Source organism: Rhopalosiphum maidis, chromosome 2 (assembly GCF_003676215.2).
Source record: "Rhopalosiphum maidis isolate BTI-1 chromosome 2, ASM367621v3, whole genome shotgun sequence".
Taxonomy (NCBI): Eukaryota; Metazoa; Arthropoda; class Insecta; order Hemiptera; family Aphididae; genus Rhopalosiphum; species Rhopalosiphum maidis.
Genome location: NC_040878.1, coordinates 41,275,241 through 41,299,393, shown reverse-complemented (window position 1 = coordinate 41,299,393; position 24,153 = coordinate 41,275,241). Strand labels below are relative to the sequence as shown.

The window sequence follows — 24,153 nt, the reverse complement described above, 5'->3', positions numbered from 1 at the left end:
TCATATTATATAATATAACTATACAACTAGATAATGTTTATAAAAATGTATACAGTATTGTTAATGATAGCATTTATCATATACTATGACATTATGTATATTGTATATAATTAAAATTATAACTTCTGTTTATTTGTATTATTTTGTATAATGTAGCCAGTGACATATATTATAAAAAGATTTTATGACCATTAAATCAAAGATTTTTGTTTACAATTTAATTAAATAAATGATCATGAGATAAGATCTGGTTCCAACATGGAAAATGTGGGTCAGCAACTCGGAAAAAAAAGGTAGATTATAGACTACAGACAAAAGTCTAGTAAAACAAAACACTAAGGCAGTAATCTTAAAATATAAATAACTTTATATCACTGAAATTCGAAACGGTAAAGTATTTGGCTATTTGAGTAGGTACAGACGTTCGACATTCAATACAATATCTGTGAGACAGACAATTTATTATATTCGATATTTTACTAAAATATGTTAATAGAAACAGTAGTAATCATAATGGCGAATGGTGTAGTGTAAAATATATCATGTATAGTTTTTTAGGTGGAACTTAAATTCGCATCATAATCATACAAGGTTAAAATAGGCATTCTTAATAAAAATTAAGAAATTAAAGAATCAATATTATTTTGTATACTTATATTTTTTTGGGCGAGTCTGTTATTTGTATGAACAATTTATATTTTAAATCGTTAAGCCTTAGTTCTTTTTTTACTAACCTTGGGTTTTAAAACTATGTTATTAGATCATCGGTTTAAGTATTTGATGTAATAATCCAGAAACACATGCAATTATACGTCGTCGCCGAGCAGCGTAATGTAGACAATTATTTTCTACTTAGGACTGAATAGACGTTTTATGTAAAAAATAAGTTTTGAATTTATCACCATTAAATCGATTGACGTTGCTCGTCATGTCCGGGTATCTCCGGGCTATAGATAGGCCTACGTATTCAGCAGTTTTTTTTTTATTTCTCGACCGCAAATCGCAATATGGTTCAAAACACCGTTATTGAAGTATGTGAAATTGGCTATCCAAGCAGGGTAATAACTGATAAACAATTAAGACGTAATAACTGTGAAATCGGATAAACGATTTATTCTCGTTTGAACTGATTGAATTTCATAAAATTCTTCTATTATTATAATATATGGCATGTTTAATACCTAATACCTACATAAATACCCAATAAATGTATTTACTCTTATTTGATTGTTATTGCATTCATTATTTTATTTACAAACCTACTCATTTAAAATTCGTCAAAATTATACAAAAATCTATTTTTATATCATTACTATATCTTATTACCGAATAATTAATCACTGTAAATCATTATTAATTATTAATTTTCCATATTTTGTATTGCACTATTGCAGTCTAAATATACTCATATTTTTTAGGGATACTAAATAAATAATAATTTCAGGTAATCTGTTTTTTTGAAGAAAGCGGATTGAATCAAAAACATTCTTATAACAGTATAAATTGTATTGTTTACATTATATAATTAATCTAAAATTTGAACATCTAACATAATATTTATTTTTTGTAATGACCTTGAACTTCAACGTGTAAACATCATGTTTTTAAACAAAAGAAATGCTAATTGTGACGATTCTATTGATTCAATATAATTTTTAAATTCAAAACTAATCTTGGGAATAATATAATTTATTGTTTTGTACATGATTTCTTGTAGTGTTAAACCAAAAAGTTTGATTAATAGGGAAAAATTAAAAGTGAAAATAATAAGAATAATTAATATCTTTTAATTTGATCCACTCGAAACTATTACTGTTCGGTCGTATTTATAAGTGATCTAATAATATTAGAAATAACGCAATATTTGTACGTGTTTAAACGGTCAATAGCGACAAAATCGTTCTCCAAACGTTACATTGCGAGGACACACATACACGCGCGCGCGCTATGATTATTCTATATAGATATAGAAACAATATTATTACAATTATTATTATTGCATCGTTGAAAACGGATAAAACGGGTGGAAAATCTGCCGGGAAACGACAGCGACGATCGCTGCGCGCGTGTAAACAGAAAACATGTTATGCGTGTCGTTTTTCCTTTTCTTTTTCACTTCATTTTAGGCACCACTCCAGTTTGAATATTCAAATATCGTTGTGTGTGTGTGTGTGTACAACACATAATAATATACGTGTGACGAGAGGAAGAGAGCGGATAGCCCGCCGCGAGAGAGACCAAAACACACACACACACACACACATATACACACGCATACGGAAAGTCATAAAAAACAGGATACTCAAAACACACACATACGCATACGCACACATATGCACATGCACATGCGATATGCGTAAAACGTACGCACACTCACACGCGCGCGCGCGCGGCGCGCGTAAACGCATCCGCGTAGGACTTTTTCGGAGTAGGAGCAGTGCACACACACACGCACACACTCTCTCTCGTCTGGAGAGAGATAACGTATGGTGAATTGTACGTAGTACGTTTAATAATATTATTATACACGCGCACACACACGCATACGCATAACTATTACTATGTGTCTACTGCACATGCCATACGACGGCGCTGCACCGGTGGTGGGGGTAGAAAAAAGTGCGTGAGTCGCGTGCGTGTGTGCGCCGCCGACCAACCCGTTTTTTTTTTTTTTTTTTTTTTCGGGAGAGAGAGTGCGTGTGCGAACGATACGTCGTCGCAACGTGCGTATATGTGTACGGGGCGGGGTGGGAGAGAGAGAGAGAGTGCGAGAGAGTGCGCGGCGGTGACGTTGCGCCGGAGAGTTTGTGCGAGCGGGAGAGAGTGCACGTGAATGCGTGCGTATACGAGTGCGGCGGCGGCGGCGGCACATTATTATACGCGCGCGCGCCGCTCGCCGAAAGAGAGTTGCATTTATTCGGGCGCACCCTGTCGCCGGCGTTACAACCACCGCACTGCACACGCACGTCGCTCGCACACACCAACACACGTCACGCACACCGACAGTCGGCCCGGAGTCGAAGACACGACCGATACGCGTACGGCCCCCGCCGCGAACGTCTTACGACTCTCTCCTTCTATCTTTCACCACTTTCGTCGCTGTTTGTTAAATGTATTTTGTATGTTCGTATTTATTATGTTTTATTATTTATTATAATATATTGTAGACAATTATTATTATTTTACTAGATAATTTATTCTATTGAATTTTAAAAACTACAAAACGAGAAAAAAATTTGTTCTATATAATATATCGTAAGAGTTGTTTATTCGTTTGTTTATTTTTTTTTTTTCTTAAAAAGTTTATTGCCGGTACTTTAATAAAATAATTACGTTTTCGTACCGAATTCGCGCCGAATCGTCTGCTCGGGAGTGTGCTGGATGGGAATTCTGCAGTAATCTTCTGGCTGATCCAGGAAATGCATCCCGGTACGTATTTACAAGTTCTAATTGGATTTTATTACACACTTTGTATATTAATAAATCGTAAATAGTATAGTTACGATTAATTTATAGTGCATGCGGGTCGGGCCGTATAGCCACTTGACGGGGTTGGCGAAAGTATTCCCCGCCAAATATTAATTATGGAAATCACTGATGGATACCGCGGGTTGCATTTATTTTATTCAAATTTTCGCTTATGCAAATAAACCGGTTAACCCTAATAATGTACCCTATACGGGTCACTGAAAAATCCTCGCGTTCCCATGTCCCGTATGAGAACCGTTTTTTACTTGCAGATGGCTTGTTATATTTTTCATTGTCTCTCTATACCAACGGTCTTGTAGAATGTAGACTACCGATCTTTGATATTAACAAACATAATATAAATCAGCGGTTATCAGTGATTTGACTTTCGTAAATATATTCGTATAGGGCCTGTAATTTCATACAAACCTTGTTCTTCTGTGTTTCACAAGCTTTCAAACAAATAATAATTTGGATATTTTCGAAAAATCTTCGTTTTCCATTATCCATTTCCTTTGATTATCATTTTATAAATAATCAATGCAATCGGAAATCGCTTGTCTTTCGAACGGTATTCTATATTCGCCACCCTTACACCTGTCATCTGCACGACACCTGTTTGCTTTCACTACATTTTAAGAAAGTTTTGTTTGTATTCAAAAAATAGTTTGATATTTAGTTTTAGACTTGAGAATTTTATTTGGTTTTTGTTACTAATGTATATCTCATTAATATTTGTAATGTTACGAAATTACTTGTGTAGTGAGTAGTATAGGAAATATAAAAAATTACATTAATAATGTAAAATAATAAAATATTACCAAGACACGTACAGGATCAGTTTCCGGTGATGTACTTTTTGTATGGAATTGTCGGAAAGTAAATTATTTTTTGCGTTATTAGCGATATTGAAAAAGGTGTGTTTCCAACCCCTCCGCACCTAATTTTCGTCTACCTCCTATACGCTATCCTCGGTTAACCGTGCGCACTTCCTATTTCCCACCGATCGCGATGACGAGTATACAATTATATTATACTTGTTAGTTGCTTTTAATACAAAACCATTAATACGAATATAAAATAAAAATATATTTATCATAATAGGGTGAGTAATAATTTTATATTTAAAATAATTACAATTCAAGTAATTTCTTGCCTATCGTCATTTGATAGTGATTGTTTGTTTGATGATAAAATATAAATTGGCGAAATTCAAACTCTAGAGACTAGAATATTATAATTATCTGCTTCTACGAATAATGGATTTTTGACACACTCAGATAACGAAATGGCGATTATAAACATGGTGGGTGTGGGTGTACTTTAATTTTTAGAACAAAATAATATTTTTTCAATGGCGATTATTTTAATGAACAAAATATCGCAGATATTTATTAGTTATTTTATATTTGTGCATTGTATAGTCCATTGCTGTTTGTTTTTAATGTGTAATGTGTAGGTACGTAATATGTATGCCTATGCGCTGTGGCTATAAATAGGTAAAAACTAAAAACGCGTTGCTTCGTTGCTAATTTGCTTATAACTGTAATTTTACGTATTGTTTTATTTTTGCAATACCTCAATTGTTTTTCGTCATAAATAAATAAAATATATATTTATTTTTGTGTCTATAGTTAAAATTTGTTGTTATCTTCTATTGTTAATCGTTCTATAGGTATTTTCATATATTTATATATTTTTAGCATCCGAATGTAGAATGCTTCCTGTTTATTTGAAGTATCCTCTCTTCGCTATGTCGAGGGTAATAATTGTGGGTGTGTCATTATGCATCAACTTCTAAATTTACATTATCGTACGTCGACGCATTCAGAATACGATGTTGATAAAAGTTTTTGTTCTTGGAAAAATATTGCATTATTTTTCGCTATTGATTTTTAATTTGATTGTTTTGATTTATTGCTAAGAACTAAAAGCAAAGTAATAGCACACCGTATAAATAAAAATTAAATTTTGTATAAAACTATATTTTACTTTATAAAAGTGATTTTTCATGATTATGTTACAATTCTTGAATTCAATATTTAGTTAACTGTATTTTATAATGTAAAATAAGTTTGGCATTTTATTTATTAAATTTTCATTGGTCAACAGCTAAACATTGTTAGGATATATTCTATTGTGTTCATATTAAGAAGTTTATTATACATTAACACTAAAATTAAGTATATTTCAACTTGTTTTAAGATTTAATTAGTAACAGTCTTGACAATTTTGTATGAAACCCATGGGTTTCATATAAAATATTGATCGATTTTATGATTCACTAAAATTTATTGGATCATTCGTAGGCTAGATACTTAATCGCATGTTAAAGGGATGATAAAACACTATTGATTGATTAAATTAGAAAAAACTAGGAAACCTCAGGAACAATCTATTAAACTTTCATTTTATAGATACTAAATAATGATAATATTTCGTGATATTATTAGCAGTTCAACAGTTGTGTATTAGAATAATATGGTACAAATGTGTACATACAAAATATTATTATGGTTATGAGTCGATATTGTTTTGAGCATACCTACATTTAAGTATTATATTGGTTATATAGATATATGGTTTTATAATTGATACCAAATAAATGATTATAACTTTAACAATCGGAAATACCTTATGTATATGAATATGAATAAATACGTATTATATAATATTAATTTACCAATGGAAGTTTTTAGTCATTTTCTTGAGAACACTTAGAAACGGGCTTAACTTAAAATTAAATTGTCCCTACTCAAGAATTGTTGTTATGGCGGTTGAAAGTTTTCTGTTTACATTTGCCATCAATTAAATTACGGGTCGATACTTACAAAACGTATTGAGTACATAGGGGTGTCCATAAAAACTCATCGATTGACAAAGTTTCAACTAAAATGAAGCCAGCGGGATACTCGGTCGACGTGTCCACCTCCGCATGTCAAAACATGAAATCTTTTGTAAATGACAAACGAGATAATTTTTTGAATTAGGTGGTACGCCGCCCACCACGGAGACAAAAGTAAAAATAATATAACAAGTCAACAAATAACAAATGAATATAATTTAATATAAAGTACCGTTTAATATTTGAATACACATCAAGTTTACACAAATGATTTATTTGATTATTATTATTTTTTGGCAAGGGTTTATATGTTTCCAGACAACGAGTGAGCAGGTAAAAATGAGATAGACACCCTCTGTTTCGTCAGACCCACGTTCCAGACACGATTGTCGTGTTTCGCAATTTTTTTTTACACACACCGATGTCTACCTACTTAAAACGTGAAAAATAGTTGCCACTGGTTGTAATGGGTGGGAGGGGTCCGTCTGGTCTGGCGGACTGTACCTAAAATACCGTGTCCCGTTCGAGGGTTGTTATGTCTGGGACCGATTCCGTATTCGCGATGCCGTTATTGTATAAAAAACGTTTTGTTATTATGCGGGCGTGTGTGTATACAGAGTGTTTCAATTGTTTATAGGATATATTTTTTGGATATAAACAAAAATATACTGTTGAGTCATTATAACATCATACAAAAAGTATAATGTTGAGATAATGTTATTAGATATTATAAATATTGTAATATAGAATATTATTCTTTCGTTTGTGTACTCCATTGTCTGCTTATGTGCTAAATGTGTAATTTAATAACTAATAAGTATATAACTGTATAGTATATATGGCATATTCATATTTCATAAGTATAATTTTGTTGATAGACTTATGAAATAAATGATACGTTAAACGATATTTAATGTAAATAAATTAAAATCACCATTTTAATAACTTTAATAAATATTAATATATTATTATCTTTAGTCTTTATATTTGAAGATTCTTCAACACTACCTATATCTATTTGAGAGTTGGTAATGCTAAATTGTTGAGTAGGGGTTGACGGTCGGAATTTTAAATATTATTCATACAAAATATAGAATTATCAAAAATGATGGTTTGTTTTTTGAAATTATGTTATATTGTGGGAACATACTGTAGACAATTGGGGTTGTCGTTGTGTACGGTTCGTGGATAGGGTAGACGAATGATGTTATGGTCTGTCGCTTATTCATTTTTTTTCAAATGTCAAATGATGTTAACCAACACAGGTGTCTTTTCTTTTATACAACTATTATAATGAATTGTGTATTCTGTTTTCTCCAGAACGAAAGACACTTATTTATGTTTGATTTTAAAATTTTTTTTCTAAAACAAATCATCGGTTTTCACTCTTGTGCATTGAAGTTTTGTCAATGAGTCGACTTTGTGTCAAAACAATCATAGTTTGTTACGTATTTTGTCTAGACGGTCTAATTTTTAATGTGTTTACAATATAATTGAATTACATATTTGTAATTATAGTAATTATGATTTTTCCCCTATTTTTCGAGGCGGGAGGATCATTTTTATTCAATCAAATATCAAATGATCAACCATTTTTACATGCATTGTCTAACGTTTCACATTAGTATTTAGAATATTACATGGTTTAGTGTATATTGAACAAACATTACACATATTTTTACTTATTTACATTTTTATTTTGTACTTTTGTTCGTATATTTTAATAACAGTGAAGTAGTGTCAATGGATACCTCGCTTCAAATTAGTACGTGTCCGTGTATCTTTTTTTACAGTTATTACTCATTATATTTTATTGGACACAAATTGAAAATATGCTCTTCCTTTATTTCTTAAAATTTAATAGTACAAATAAAAAGTGTAAATAGCTATAGGTAGTCTATAAATCCCCGTCCGTTAATACACACACACACACACACACACACACACACACACACACATATATATATATATAATATAGTCCATTACTGCAATACGTGTGTACTGAGGTTTCCGTAGTTTATTTGATTTTATCATGTGACTTAGATTAATAAATAATAGATTGATAAAATAATATTAAAAGTTATACTTAATCTAATTTAAAATCCTATTTTATTTTTAGATTTTTAAAAATTCAAGTTGATGAACAGACATTAAATTGAATTTGATCAAAATGACTAACAACCATTTAAACACGATTTCTGGACAAGACCAACAGTACTGTTTGAGATGGAATAATCATCAGACAAATCTAACTAATGTATTTGTTCAATTATTTCAATCTGAAGAATTTACCGATACTACACTGTTTTGTGAGGGTGGTCCACCTGTCAAATGTCATAAAATGGTATTGGCTGCGTGTTCATCATACTTTCAGTCAGTATTCGCTGAAGTACCTGGTAAACACTCTGCAGTTGTACTAAAAGACGTTGGCCATTCTGAAATGAAAGCCATACTTGACTATATGTACAAAGGTGAAGTAAATATTGCTCATGATCAATTAGCCGCTTTGCTAAAGGTTGCTGAAATGCTAAAAGTCAAAGGACTCGTCCAAGACAATACATATCAACCACAGAGTGCAACCCCAACTGTTGACGAAGACCGTAATATAATAAGCACTTCGTCTCCAAATCATGTATCACCAGATGGAAATACGAGTGCATCCAAAGATCTCGCCATCAACATTAACAATAATAATGAGCATAATGATTCACCCCCGCATAGTACTGGTATTACCCACCAATCGCCATTCTACAACAAAAACTATTATGGGAAATCACCACCATTAACTGACCATAGACCGGGAAGAAGTAACGTTCCGATGTGGCCAATGCCTGCCATGCAGTTGTCTTCAACACCTGTGACAAATGCAATGTTTGGTGGTAGTTATGATGCTATGATTGCTGGACATCCGGGAATGTCGCCGTTGCGTCGCAAAAAATTGTCTAGCATGTTGATGGGCCGAGATACACCTATATTAAGGACTGTACTTGGTCAGGGACAAGCTGATTCCTCACAACAACTAGCTCCAATATTATATGGTTCTGAAGCAATGGAACATCATAGACCTCAGTCTAATGGATCTGAACATAGCAGTCAATTTTCAAAGGTCGGTATTTAATTTAATATTTTCTCTATACACATAGAAAAATGCAAATTTTAATATGATACTTACATTGATTGCAGATTAAAATAGAAGGATCAGAGCCTCATTCTCCATATCCTCCTGATATGTCAATGAATGACGATGAAGAAATTATAAGGGTAAATAAAATATATACTTATATATAGCTATATTTTAAAATGTTATAACTCATAATTATCAATGTTTTTTTTTTTATTGATTCAATATTATGCCTTTCTTAATTATTCAAATTATTTTTATACCTCTTGAAATTGTAATTACCAAAAGTCAACACTTAACAGTATACTTAAATCATTATTAAAAATATTTCAATAATTTTTTTTAGATGGGAAAAATGAATAATTCATCCTCACCTCAATCAATGTATGGCGATTCAAAAAGTAATTATTTTGTTAATTTACTTCTATTTATCAGCATTACATAATTATTATGTATTATTTTACCAAAATTGTATATATCATATTATGATTAATTATGTTACTTTGTTACACAGGTGGTATTGTAACTCCAGGAATTGCAACTTATGTCCCATCTCATAAGCCTGAGTGGAAAAGATACAAACAGTATACACGGCAAGATATTATGTCAGCAATAGATGCTGTTCGAACTGGCATGAGTGCATTACAAGCTTCTAGAAAATTTGGAGTTCCGTCTCGTACCCTCTATGATAAAGTGAAGAAACTTGGTATAACCACAAGCCGTCCATTTCGCAGATCAGGAGTCAACAATGGCAATCTTGGCTTTGCATATGGATTAGGTCCAGGTACTAGCAGTGTTATGTTCTCAGGACAAATGTCTGGAGCTGAAGATGAATCCGGTCATTCTACAGCCATGGAACATGCAACTGCTGGTTTCTTACATCATGCTCTTGGATTATCTGGAATGCCTTTAAAATCAGATCATGAAACCTCAAACAACGGGCATTCACCTCGTTCAGACAGGATGGATGATGGAGGCTCACCGTGTAGCCCAGAACTGATTAAATATGCCGGACACAGAGAAGACACACGATCACCAACTCCGACTGACAATGATGACCAAGCGCAAGATTTATCGGTGTCTCGTAAATCTGAGTCATCAATGCAATCAACACCTACATCTAGAGTTATTATGGCGCCTATTAGTCAAACGCCCTCTGTACCCATGTTAGCCGCTGGTAATGACGATAGGGACTGAAATGGTGGTTTACATTGGATGGGCAGTATGTGCAATCCGAATTCAATAATTGAATTTTACTGAAACCTAATCTTAGTTCTAGGCTATTTAAAGTCATCTTTTTTAGCTTTAGTAATGTCATTTTAAAATTTTGGTTAATGATAAAAGACGTACCAGGGTTAGTTGGTGCAGTAAAGGTTGTATAGTTAAATTGAGAATTTGTACTTCAATATTCTCTTGGATTTAAATTATTTTAAAATGTTGACACTATATTATAAAAAATATAAGTTTTTGTTTTTGGGTCAATCAAACTTGCAAATTTTGGGTATAACCTTGATTTAATAACGTACATTTTATTTACAATTTTAATTTTAATGTGAATTTCAAGTCTGAAAAAATTTAAATCAAAAACATTGTTTCAGGTAGCTAATTAAATGGTTGTGTTTTACATCTAATATCAGGTAACATTTTTATAAATGCCATTTAATCCCGACAACTGCTCAATTATCGTTATTTAAGAGTTCCTTGTATCAAAATATCTACCAAAAGTTGTAGGTACCGATTGTAAATAACTGACTACAATTACAAATGCTTATCCACTCTATTTTCACTTAAATGATTCCCTCCATTTATTATTATTTTTATTAATATTCATGAAACAGATATCTCAAACCGCATAAGACTGCTACTTGTTAAAATATTATGTAGTTAAGTAGTAATAATATACATATATATTATATTTTGTTTAGTTAATTTAAACCAAGGAGACTGTTTTTAATGTTAAATAATCTACACTGATACTTCTAAATAATGTACTAACTAATGTGTTCATGCAGTTCTATGTCATAATGTTACACAAACATTGTTAGAAGCTTTATTATACTCAATGCTCAGTGTATCAGAAATGAAAATCATGTGTTCATTAGTTTTAGCAAACACTATTTTGGGGGCCAATATTATATTTGTATAATTCAGTTACATTTCACATAGTTAAATAATAAGACTGAGTAGCCTTAATTTTAAAAGAACTGATACACATTTTGACTGGTTTGATTTAAACATTCTCAGCTTTGTTCCTACTGAGGTTTATCAATTTAACTACAAATTGCAATAGTATATTATTTATGATGTCTACAGGAACAAAGGTGTGAATTCAAGACTGAATTGGTTTTTTGTTAGAAAAAAAAAACATTTAACTTGAATAATTATATAATTTAAATTTTTGGTCATCTGTTATTGTAATATAGTTAATTGAAAAAAAAAAAGTAGAAAATTCGTGTTTGAATTTACTTGTCTGGGTAGGATGCAATTTAGACAAATTTGGACTTTGTCGATTTTATTTATTTGTTCTACACAAATTGGTATAAATCCTTAAAATATAATTTAAAGTACAACACTATAAATAAATAACTATTTTTAAATGTATTTATATAGAACTACATGCCTTCATATTATTACAAAGTATTTAAAATGTAATTTAGAAAATATAATTAAAAATGTATCTCATGTTTGCGACCTTTCATTGTACATTTTATTATATATTACTATATTGGTATTGAAGACTTATGTTTTTATTTATTTTTATTTAATAATTGTTTTGTTTTTGTTCGAGTTATTTTAACTTTGGGCTTTATTAAGGGTATTTATTGTAATGCTAATTAAAAGTTTAGATTTATATGACATGTTGTTAAAATTATATTTACTATTTATTCCTTTTTATTTTTGCAAAAAATTGTTCAATTATTTTGGTAAATTGAAAAATTTATGTTTTGCGTTTTTGTTTATATCATAGGATTTTTACTATTTAGATTAAATATTGTATAATGTTAATTAAAATTTTTGTATTTAATATTAAAAAAATTATTTTTTTTATTTATGTAAATGGAAGTTAAACTGATATGTGCTTGAGATTTATACATTTGTGGAATATAAGGTTAAAAAATAAATTTTTTAAGAATATTATGTTTTTCATTTGTAATAAAAATACAAGTGCAAATTTTAATGTTTTAAATAAGTGTTCTATAATAAGTTATAATTTTTTAATAATATGTTTAAATAGTTTAAATAGTTAGACTTACTATGATGATAATTATAATACTATTATTATTTTGACTTAAAACTCAGTTATAATTTTTTAATCTTTTTTGACTAATTTTTTTTTTAGGAAAATTGTTTACTAGGTATAATAATAAAATTTATAAATTATATTATATATTAATAATATTACTATTTTATCTCATTTATTAGACGTGCTTATTTTTTCTTACATTGTTTTGTTACATCATATACAAATTATTATCATGTATTAATTATTTATTTATTTTTTTTATTATAAGACTGAATATTGTTCTAAGTTTGTCTAACATAATTGATATAAATGTGTTTTCTTCTCTAAAAATCTTATAAACATACGTATAGGATTTATCCTTTGTAACAATAACTAATATGTTGTAGTAAGTTAGGTTTAGTAGTAAATCTTCATAGTTATATACTTTATAATATCAACTATTCATCTGATTAAAAAAAAACAATTTCTATATAGAGCATGGTGTGTGTTTCATACTATCAATTATCATTGTATAGTTTAATATTTATACATGTATTATGTATTATATATATGAATAAATAATACAGACTATTTATTTCCTACTTTAAAAATATAAATCCAACGGTTGAATGGTAATATTGTTTGCAATTAGCAACTTTTTTTATTAGCGTAATAATATTATATATAATATATATAATATTTGTACCTAGGTCTAGGTACCTTTTCACAATAAAATTCATTAAAATTGTAAGTGATGAATAACTTCTCCTTACAAATAAAATATTTCAACTCAAACTTGATGTTTATTTTTTGTTATTTAAAAATCATAAAATCATAACTATGGCTAAAATTATAAACATTTTTTAAAATTTAAATTCTAGGGATGTAATATTCACAAACGTAAGTATTTAAATATTTGTGGAAGTAATGCGAAAGCAGTTTCCACGGCGTCGTCAGTTTCAAACATAGAAAAAAAAAGTATTTAAATATAAAAAAAAATGTAATTATTGTCTGATTAATTTTGAGTACAGTTCATATTAACAATGGAATACATTTATTACTAATTTGGTATATATTTGTTAAAAGTTTATTACTTCTATATTTTATATAGGTAGATATCTATTTTTAAACAACTCTTAATCTAAAATTTATGTTAGAAATATTATAATAAACGAATAAAATCAAAAAAAAAATCGATACAAATTTGATTGAACAAGCTCGATTTTTATATCTTACAATTTTTTTTTGTAATTTATATTTTTAAATTATAATACATCAGAAAATTACCTACTGTTATTTTACTTTAAATACTATGTTATATAGTTTTATATTAGTTTTTACCAGTGGCGAAACAAATCTAAAATAACCTATAAGCGACCTAAAATTGTATACATATTTTTTTATATCTTTTCAATATCATCGTGCTTATTGAAAATTGTAATAATTTAATGATATCATTGAAATACAATAAAATTCATAAATAACAAATTTACTTTGCAAACGACTTCGCGTTTCAGACTAGGACATTTTTTCAGTAATTGAAAGTATTATTAAATTTGAATTTAAACAGTACCTGTTTAGTGTAAGTCTTAAAAATAATCACACAGTATTTTGTTTTGTTTTTTTGTTATTATTAAGAAATATAATTACAAGATATATTTTAAGAATATTGAGCGTATGTGATCTGGCGAAGTGCACACGATAGGCACTATATTACTGCATATACCTATGCAATATGTGCGATCCATATTTGTGTTCATGTAAGTAGTTTCATAGAAAAGAAGGTAAAATGCCTAGTCCTTCTGTCGTTTGAGCTGTAACCATTTTCCGCACTATATCCCAGCGATAACTTTTTGCGTTATGAGGCATGCTTTAAAAAATCTCCACCATGAATAATGAGGGCAGCAGGTTCCGGCGTAAGTTACGATTATCTACCCACTGTGGTGGAATGGGTAACCCCGCGACCGGTGATATCATACACCGTGTTGTGTGGTCTGCGTTCGGGCCGGATTCTTTCATGAGCTGATGGCAAAAGAAGACGGCTTCGCCGAAATATTCGGGAGACTCTTCTGCTACGGATGTAGGTCTTATGGTTGATAGGAGGTTTATTTGTTTTTCAGTGGTCAGAAGGGGTCGGCTAATCACTGTTTGTGACACGGATCCAAAACTTTGCTCAGTTCTGAGAAAATCACGTTAGAGACTTTAAACCCCTTGGTATTTTTTAAAATACTATATATCGACAATAATAAATCGAAGTTCATAGCAGCGTCGACGGGATCTTCACGAAACCTTACTTCAGTAATGCCCGCGCCGAAAGCTACATTTTTAGCTTGTGAATGGCGGCGGCCGAGTGGTCTGAAGCCAATCAGATTTTGGTTTGGCTGTAGACCTTTATAGGTCACGACAGACCGGCAAGGACCGGGTTCGGCATTGCTAATTGCGTTCATTATTGCCTCAAAAAGCCTCCGGGTCCAGGGGGCTGGAGCACTCCGTAGTAGCCTCCTCTACCACCGATTTGTTCTCGGGGAAGAGTAGGGGATGTGACGAATAGATGATGTCCGCACATATTCACCGCGTTACCGAGCTTTTCCAATTGTACCATGATGGGCATAGGCACACAAAAAGATTTGGAACCGATTATATTTAGCGCCTCCCTCTTCTGCTTCGTCAATCGATTGGCCATCAGTACGCTTAATCGTTATCATACGCATCCAGATACACGCAGTAGTGTAATAGTCCAAGTACTCGGTCAATAGTATTTGATCAAGAGATGGATTGTAGGCAAGTAACCAACCGTTCGTAGACCAGACGGGACACTTCGATGGCTGCTGGAATGGATGATGTGAACAATTCGTGGCGGCATTCGCGCATTACTATATTCGCGTGCGAAAAAGGCCGGAAACATGATTTTATATACGAGTATCAAATCTAAAGTAGCACTGATTATACCGAATAACGCGAGAAATGGCGATGGGCCGAACACGACGACAACAAGCACCGAGCATATATAACTGCGCCACTGCGTGATGGCGGTCGTGGAGTTGGACAACGGACAACGTGTCAAACGCGATACGTACCGCACGACTGTACAGCACACGTTCAAAACTAAGACGGCGTAAGTATGTAAGCAAGTAGATACGTACAAATTCAACACCCAACGACGTTAACCGCGTCGCTGTAGAAATATAGTGCGGAGGCGTGGAACACATATTACACTATATTGAATTGGAAACAGCACGGACGCACGGTACACAGTACACTTACACTAGTAGTTAGTACACTACACTAAAACCGTGATGGAAATAATCGAATATAATATTATTATCATGAAAATTATATTCATAATACAGTGTACAAATGCACATACACCGTACGCCGCGAGAATGTGACTTGAGAGTGCGATTGTAGCAACGGCGGGAATGGCGGGAGGATATGGGTGGTTGTAGCAGGGTACGGCGAGTTTGGTTCGTGCAATACGTGCGCAACAGCCAACCACGAGCGAACGGAGACACGGAGTATAACGTCATGAATCGTGATAACGATAGAGTACTGTGGTAAATGATTATACTGGAAAAACAACAGTCGAACACAAATTGTTAAAGACGAACAGCCGTGAATGAAAAAATTATAATACAAGAAACTCACGGGTGCAGACATGCATTCATACTACTCATGCCCAAACAGTGGGGACCAACTATACCCGCGGAGTGCCAGTCTCGGTTTCACTATTTCACTAAATTTTAAAGTAGGTATTTGATTTAAAAAAAACTAACATCGGAAATGTTTTTATGGCCTATAATAAGAGTATATATGATATGCCTATAGCATATACCCATATGGCATAGGTAATAAACTAATAACAAATATATAGGTACTGCAGTACACCGCAAATTACAGCCGACGCCCTATACTGCGTAAGATATTTTGTGATAGAAATACAAAATTCCATTCTACGTTGAGCATAAAAATCAACATATAGTTATGATGTGTAATTACATAGCCATTAAATGAATTATATTTATATTTATTATTTGTGTATTATACTCGTTAGTCATTTCAATAAACTCCCGAGTTTTGGTAACTGTGAAATGTTGATGTATGTTTTTAGATCATTCAATGTTATACTTACACTTATTCTTAAGTACACTGATACTTTCAAATTTTAATACAAAAATTAATAAATATAATTATTAAAACGTCCATGTTGGTGTGGGAGACATAGGCAATCGTAGAAAATTGATGTTCACGATTGCGTAAGAACGATTTTTATCTGCAACTTTGAAGCACTGTTGCTATTTGATTTAAACTAATAGAATGTACAATTTAAAATTAATCCGAAAGTTTCCATCGAACTTATAACGCTTAATTTCATAGCTCCCATCTTTCTGAAAACATGATGTACGAAAATGCAATCAGTATTGAAAGCTTAAAGGTTGAATTCAAAATATGGAAAATGCTAATTTAATTCTTATAGAAAAAACCATGAAATAATAAAATAAGTACAAAATTCATTAAAATATTATAACATACTTGTCAAAAATTAGTCATTTAAGCGATACCAATAGATAGGTATACAATTTTAAATTGAATACACTTTTACAATTTATTATTTTAACCTTTTATTATTTTTTAGACGTTTTCACTTAATAAGTCATTTTTTCAAAATTTAATTTTTACTGATCACAGATAAAAATTTAAATGTGGCAATGTTGCACAGCGAATCACACGCAATCGTTTGACTTTCGGGGTAAATATTAAAGTAAATTGTTTAACGTACACGCAATTGTGTGATATAGGAGCGATATTTTGAAGTAACACAGGATATACATTGGTGGGCATAATATATAAATAGTTATATATTATTTGGTTAAAAAGTTCACCTAATGGGTAATATAACTTTGAATTGTATTTCGTGTTGTTTTATAAATATTGATAAATTAATCAATGTTAATTTCTATACTTTCAATTTTTAATTTTTTAAATATAAAACAGAAATTTGATCTTATTATGTATTAGTTAAAAAATGTTTAGTATTGCACAGGGTAGTATTTGTACAAAAAAAAAAAGTAAAGAATTAACGATATACATTTGAAAAATATTTTAATGTTTATTTAATTTTTTTTTTATATACAATTAATAATATAACTAAACAATGTATTATAATTAAAGAAAAGCATTGGTTTTCATTGATAAAAGTTAAGTATTTTTTTTTACATTTTTACAAAAAGGAAAAGTGATCTATTGCCTTTTTACTAATTTAATGAGTAGGTTAGGAATATATTATAATCCAAGTTCCTTTTAAAAAGTAACATACCCGCACTGGTTGGTTTGGTGGTTATTTATTTCTCCATCTTGTTGGTATACCATAATTAATAATAATTGGTATGTTAGTAGTAATATAAACAATTGGGAAGAAGCGGTGGTTTAAACCCGATCAGTGAACCCCCTTCCAAGTATTATGATATAAAAATTTTATCAGCTGGGGCGGTAAACTGAATAGTTTTATGATGACAAAATACATCGAAGTCGAAATAGGTATAGTGGACCAAATAAGTAACATATAAGTTGATATGCTAATAGAAAAACTTGATATAGTTTAATAATCTGGGGATTAGGACAATAGATTGGAATGAGCATTGATTAAATTCTATTCTATAATCAATGGTAAGAGTTGTAACTAGTAGTGCTAGGAAATAGATACTGTTTATACATTTGATAGTTTTAAATCGGAAATACTACTCCATTTTTCTATATTGTTTGGAGGTTTAGTACCGACTTTCGTCATTTTTCTCGTGACATATCACCACAAAGAGGTGAAGTATCGCCATCTAAAGGTGATGCATCAGCACATAGAGGTGAGGCGTCGCCACGTGCAGTTGACATATATTATTATACTGCAGGTATGTAATTTATATGTTCATAATCGATGTCTAATTGCCTCTGAACATCTATTAAGCTGAATTGTTTTGTCTCTGGTAGAAACCGCCACACAAATAATGCACCACAAAGGCATAACACAAAGTAAAACAAGAAGATATATTCGATTTCGAAAAACTTGTTCATTTCGTATGGAAAGTAAGCACTTGCTAACACTAGTAGCCAGTTTATAGCTGTTGCAAAGCTTATTCCGTACGACTTTACCTAAAAAATAACCATAATATTCATGTATTTACTTAAATTATAATTGTGTATAATTGGTTCTCTTTTAGATATTATTATTGAAAATATTAATTTATATATTTTAAGAAGATAATATATATTATGTTATATTGTTATGCGATATTGTTAATTTTACATGTATTATATAAGTTTTCATTTTATAAATAATATAATATTATATTGAGGTCATTTATACGTACTTTGGTCGAAAATATTTCTCCCAATATAACCCAAGGGACAGGTCCAAATCCTAAAGAATACGCCATAATGAAAAACATAATGAGAATCATCGATATATCATTGAATGTAGTAGCATTTAGTTGCATTTTAATAATGATGCAGAATGCCAAACCAACCAAACATAGACACATAATCACTGCCGAATATATTAATAACATACGACGACCTTTGCTGTCTATGATAAATATTGCGACAAGCATCATAATGACCTAAAATAAATTATTCAATTTAATGTATAAGTATATTATACCTATGTCTCAGGCGTGAGCGGAAATGTAAGAATCAAATTCAGACGTAAATTACAAATTTGTAACTAACTTGAACGATTCCCATTGCGATGGATACCATTTTAGGGTCCACGTCAATGTCAGCCATTTTCATTACAGGAAACATGTACGATATCATTACATTTATACCACACATTTGATGGAAGAACATACATCCGACACCGATCAACAGTGCTTTGCGATCCGCACGGCAACTAAATGCGTCCAATATATGCCATGAACTTCGTCGATATGTATTGTGGTAATCGGAAAACTATTTAAAAAAAATACAACCATATGTGGTTGTGTTTTGTATTATAAATCTCTCTTACATGAAATCACATGTAATTATCTCTCTTTTTTCTTTTTATATTATCATATTATGTATAAATATAATATACCATTGAGACCATTGAGTGCAATACGTCCATCCTAAAGGGTTCACCCAACAAATTTATAGTGCTTAGACTTTCGTCGTTGCTATGGTTTGGTTCGAGAAAATTGTTTGACGTTGAGTACGGCAGTTTAGGAACGAAACACAATCCAATCGAGTGTAATTTAATGAATAAGCTGCAATACACGTTGAACGGTATGCTGAAAGGTTGATGAATATCATATTGTTTGAATGAGCCAAACACGTCGGATATCACGATGCCCATTACCATGACCGCATAGAACAGTATACCCATTCTGCCTACGAAAAAAAAATTATTGTTTGTAAGTGATAGAAAACAAATGACAATCGATCGACGTTTTCCGGAGATAAATAAAAATGAAAATAAAAAACACCGATAGAAAAAACTGTTAAGTAATTGCGCCTGATTTATTTTTATTGTAATACTGTAAGAATTTTTTCACCAGGCTAGGCAGCTAGGCTACTCGTTATAATATTATGTGGTAGTATATATATGTTACCATATATTATTTATTAGTGTTTATATACTATGTATTTTATTTTATGGTTACAATTTTTTAAGTACTAAGGAAAAATGAATGTGCGTAATTGTAAAAGATACCTCGGAACTTTGGGTGCGAAATTTCGCCAACGTATGCGGGTACAATAGCGGACATAGCGCCAGAACCGATTCCGAGTAATAATCTACTGGCTACCATCAACTCCGTCGATGTGACTGGTAAAGTAACGATGCTCAGACCGCCGATCAAAACAGTATCAAAAAATGCCATACTCAGTCGGCTGTCAAAACACCTCCAGACGGGCCCTGAGAGCAATGCACCAATCACGGCACCAGCTACGAAAAAGATGGGCGAAAGCGAGCACCAAAGGTCAGCACCGGAAATCGATGATGGAAAAATCTGTGATTCTGGCTGTGGGATCAGAGACGACCATTCCATTTGTCGGATTATAATACCGATAGCCATCGCCACTGATAATACTGAAAACGTATACATATTATAACGCGATGTACAAAAATATCTACACATAGGCGTAGACTTGTATTTTTTTTTTTTTAAATAATTGAAATAATTTTTAACTTACCAGTAAAAGCGCGAATATTTGTTGATGATTCCATTGTGGAATTAATATTTTTTTGAGTTTAACTGCTGTGTATACAATACAAGAATAACAAATACAAAAACGCTGAATGAAGGTACGACAAAATCAAGTCTGTTAATTTTATTAATAATTGTTATAGTAAACATTTATCCATGGTTACTAGTTTAAAACAATATAATAAAACGCTGATTACAATGACGTTATAAAACAAATCTTCGTATTTTTGTTTGTTTATCATAAAAACATTATTATTTAGTATCGTATCATTATATCAGTACAGATCATAGTTATTACGAATTATAGAAAAAGCGATTTTCGAAGACGAAAAATACGAAGACAAACAATTATATTAATTATCAAGACTTTAGTGTAATCGAATAAAAGCATTGACTTATTTACAAAGAAATCCGTTCACTGAAATATATCCCGTAAGTCTGATTGGCTGTAAATTATTGATAATTAGTTAATACTCAATTAGTCAATTACACCTACTTTAAGGTGGCATCATGAAAATGGTGTTGTAAGTTGTGTTGACTATATGCATGAGCATCTTGAAAAAGCCTTAATGAAAGGGCGGACACGCCTAAATCTTGAAGCTTTTTAAAGGAATTCTTAGTTTTTAATAGTTATTTTTTCTGTAATTAAACTATTTCTAATAAAATCAATATTAATAAAATATTAAAATTATACACGAATGATTATTAATACACAACAATTAAAAAAGTCTTATTAAACATGATAATTTTACTTTACATAAAATTCATTCCATTCCAACGCACATGACACATTATTTCAATTTACAATTCAATATGTTTTCATATAATACATTTACGATTATCTTATTAATATCTAAGTAAGCCGTAAGGTTACGGAACATAACTGCATCAAATATTCAAATAAATAACTGCAAAGAACTGAATATGTTTTGATTATATAACACAATTAATAAATAATTATTTGCTGCTGCAGTAGGTGTTAAGTGGATTACTGTAATGGATGTGTTAAATCTTAAACTTGAATTCAATGATACAACATTGTATATTTGTATGTATATAAAAATGATTTTGAACGCCGAAGGGAGACAATTCTATCAGCTTATATAATATATATCACTAGTTGTCTAAGTATATTTTATGATATGTCTATTCTAATTGTTATTAAAGTAATTTATTTTACTATTAATATTTCGGTAAGATGACTTAATTGTTGATGAAAACGTTACATTTATTATATGAATAATATATAATTATTACGAATATAATAATATATAATATATATTTACCTATACCATATGCCCATATTATATATTTTTGTTATTAACTTTTGAGTTAATAATATCTTCCCGTAAAACAATTTGAATAAGTTAGTGGTATAAAAAGGTATTATTTATAAATAAATTTAAATATTTAAAAATGTCGTTGTCTATAGACAATTTCATAATGTATAAAATAGTTGAAATTCCCACCAATAATATTTTTGAATTATAAAAAAATAATTAAAACATTGCTATTGCAATCGTTTAAATATAATCTACTTGAGGTACTTTGAATTTAATGTTCAAGTCTTATTAGCTTTAAAACATTAACCATTTTATAAATTGTCAGCTGCTAAACAATTTGTAAAATTTCATGATTTTGACAAATTTTGTAATAAAACTTATTGTGCTTGTGTATTTTAAATAGTTTATATAACTATAAGAACAACAGATGTGTGAATAACATTAATTTTTAAAGCTTTTTTATCGGCATTCATAAGGATATAAAACTAAGACATTGAAAATGTTAAACATCTATAGATAATTCAACATATACAGAAAATGATAATTTCAACATTTAATAAAAATTTCTTGTATCTATATAGTTATTCATTTTTTAATTACAACAAAATACAAAAACGTTTGAGAAAGAAATTATTTTAAGGATTAAAATTGTGTAAATATTTTTGTAATAATTGAAATATTTCATTATTATTTTTAAATTATTTAATGTCTTTGTGATTTACAACATTATCGTATGTTGTATAATTTATAGCTTACCTTTTTAAAATAACCAACTTACTATTACCACAAATTACATAATTTATTAGTATATGTACAAAATTTAAAAATATTATATAATTTTTTTTTTTTTATTATTTGTATTCGTTATTCGTATTTATAGTTATTTTATAAGCATAATTTTATCAACGTAAAAAAAATTCTTTTAAATATGTAGTTTTGTGTTATTAAATAATTAAAAATAATTACGTCGAGTTTGAATTCGTATATAATTGTCGTTTATTTATTATTTTTGCAAAGAAATATTTTATGGAAACAGTCAACCAATACAAATCGGTAATGTGTATGATAATTATAATATACTATTTATAAAATATAGATGCTATTGGTGTATAAAGTATTTTGTGGTAATTTTCTAATTAGCGAAAAGTGAAATCTACTGTTTTTCTTATAAAGTTGAGTATTAAATAAAATTATTTATACTTAGTAAAGTATACTAAAAATTATTGGCTATTATAAATATTATAAAACATTTAAAATTTGACATTATGTAATTCTTTATTTCAAAATTTACGTTTTGGCCATTCGGCAATTTTTTTAGTTTGTGAAACACAATTTATAATTCATATATATTTATTAATTTATTATTGAATCTAAACATATTCATAGTTTAAGTAGCTCGATTCTTCCAACTTTGTAAGATTAATGGATAACTCAGGTAAGTGTAATTTTATGAATACTATAAACCAAATTTGACTGCATTATTTTGTATAAGCTGTTTCAGTTTTTCCAGACTGATAGAGATTAACATCGTCATTCGTTTTTTAAACTTTTAATCACAATTCAAAAATTTTCAAAATTATTTGCATAGAAAGTGTAGCTTTTAACCATGTTTCTCACCTTGTAATAATACATTTAGTTTAGTTATGTATTTTGTTCATTAAAACACACAACATTTAAGAATAACTAGAAACGTGGGAAATTGAAAAAAATTGCAGTATAAAATTAAATAGGTAGACAATGAGAGTACATAAAGTATATAATATTATAATAAAATGTATACCTATATTAATTTATAAGCAATAACTTAGTAATAAATAATAATCAAAATCAATGACTTTATAACAATTGACTGTACTCTAATATCTAATAATTTGTTTTCCGAAAGTCAGCAAAAAAAGTCAATGGGGGTGGGGATATAACCCCTATAACGTCTCCCCCGGGCACGCCACTAATTGTTGTTTGGTATAATAAGACATTTTGAGATGATTTCCCCCCATCAAATATTTTTTATTTTTTTTTAGATTCAAAGCATAGGT

At 30.1% G+C, this 24,153-nt stretch overlaps 2 protein-coding genes across 2 annotated transcripts; one reads left to right on the top strand and one right to left on the bottom strand.

The window, feature by feature from the left end:
* The first annotated feature begins 2,902 nt into the window (after positions 1-2,902).
* On the top strand, positions 2,903-12,049 carry LOC113554130 (broad-complex core protein isoforms 1/2/3/4/5-like). The gene is made up of 5 exons (XM_026957837.1): positions 2,903-3,429; positions 8,433-9,419; positions 9,497-9,574; positions 9,781-9,835; positions 9,949-12,049. Exons 2-5 carry the CDS (start codon positions 8,484-8,486, stop codon positions 10,629-10,631), a joined length of 1,752 nt encoding a protein of 583 aa, XP_026813638.1. The 5' UTR covers positions 2,903-3,429; positions 8,433-8,483; the 3' UTR covers positions 10,632-12,049.
* A 6,497-nt stretch (positions 12,050-18,546) lies between these two features.
* On the bottom strand, positions 18,547-20,854 carry LOC113552470 (solute carrier family 2, facilitated glucose transporter member 3-like). The gene is made up of 6 exons (XM_026955348.1): positions 20,821-20,854; positions 20,339-20,716; positions 19,724-20,016; positions 19,375-19,596; positions 19,017-19,265; positions 18,547-18,798 (listed from the first exon to the last, which is right to left on the bottom strand). Exons 1-6 carry the CDS (start codon positions 20,852-20,854, stop codon positions 18,547-18,549), a joined length of 1,428 nt encoding a protein of 475 aa, XP_026811149.1.
* Positions 20,855-24,153: the final 3,299 nt, after the last annotated feature.

Bases quoted from the DNA above. Each gene is read 5' to 3' on its own strand.
- LOC113552470 (XM_026955348.1), bottom strand. From the start codon at position 20,854: ATGGAATCATCAACAAATATTCGCGCTTTTACTG. The intron at 19,266-19,374 runs GTTAGTTACAAA...AATTTATTTTAG, and splicing joins TCGCAATGGGAATCGTTCAA to GTCATTATGATGCTTGTCGC. The intron at 18,799-19,016 runs GTACGTATAAAT...GTTATTTTTTAG, and splicing joins GAGAAATATTTTCGACCAAA to GTAAAGTCGTACGGAATAAG.
- LOC113554130 (XM_026957837.1), top strand. From the start codon at position 8,484: ATGACTAACAACCATTTAAACACGATTTCTGGACAAGACCAACAGTAC. The intron at 9,420-9,496 runs GTCGGTATTTAA...CATTGATTGCAG, and splicing joins ATAGCAGTCAATTTTCAAAG to ATTAAAATAGAAGGATCAGA. The intron at 9,575-9,780 runs GTAAATAAAATA...AATTTTTTTTAG, and splicing joins ACGATGAAGAAATTATAAGG to ATGGGAAAAATGAATAATTC.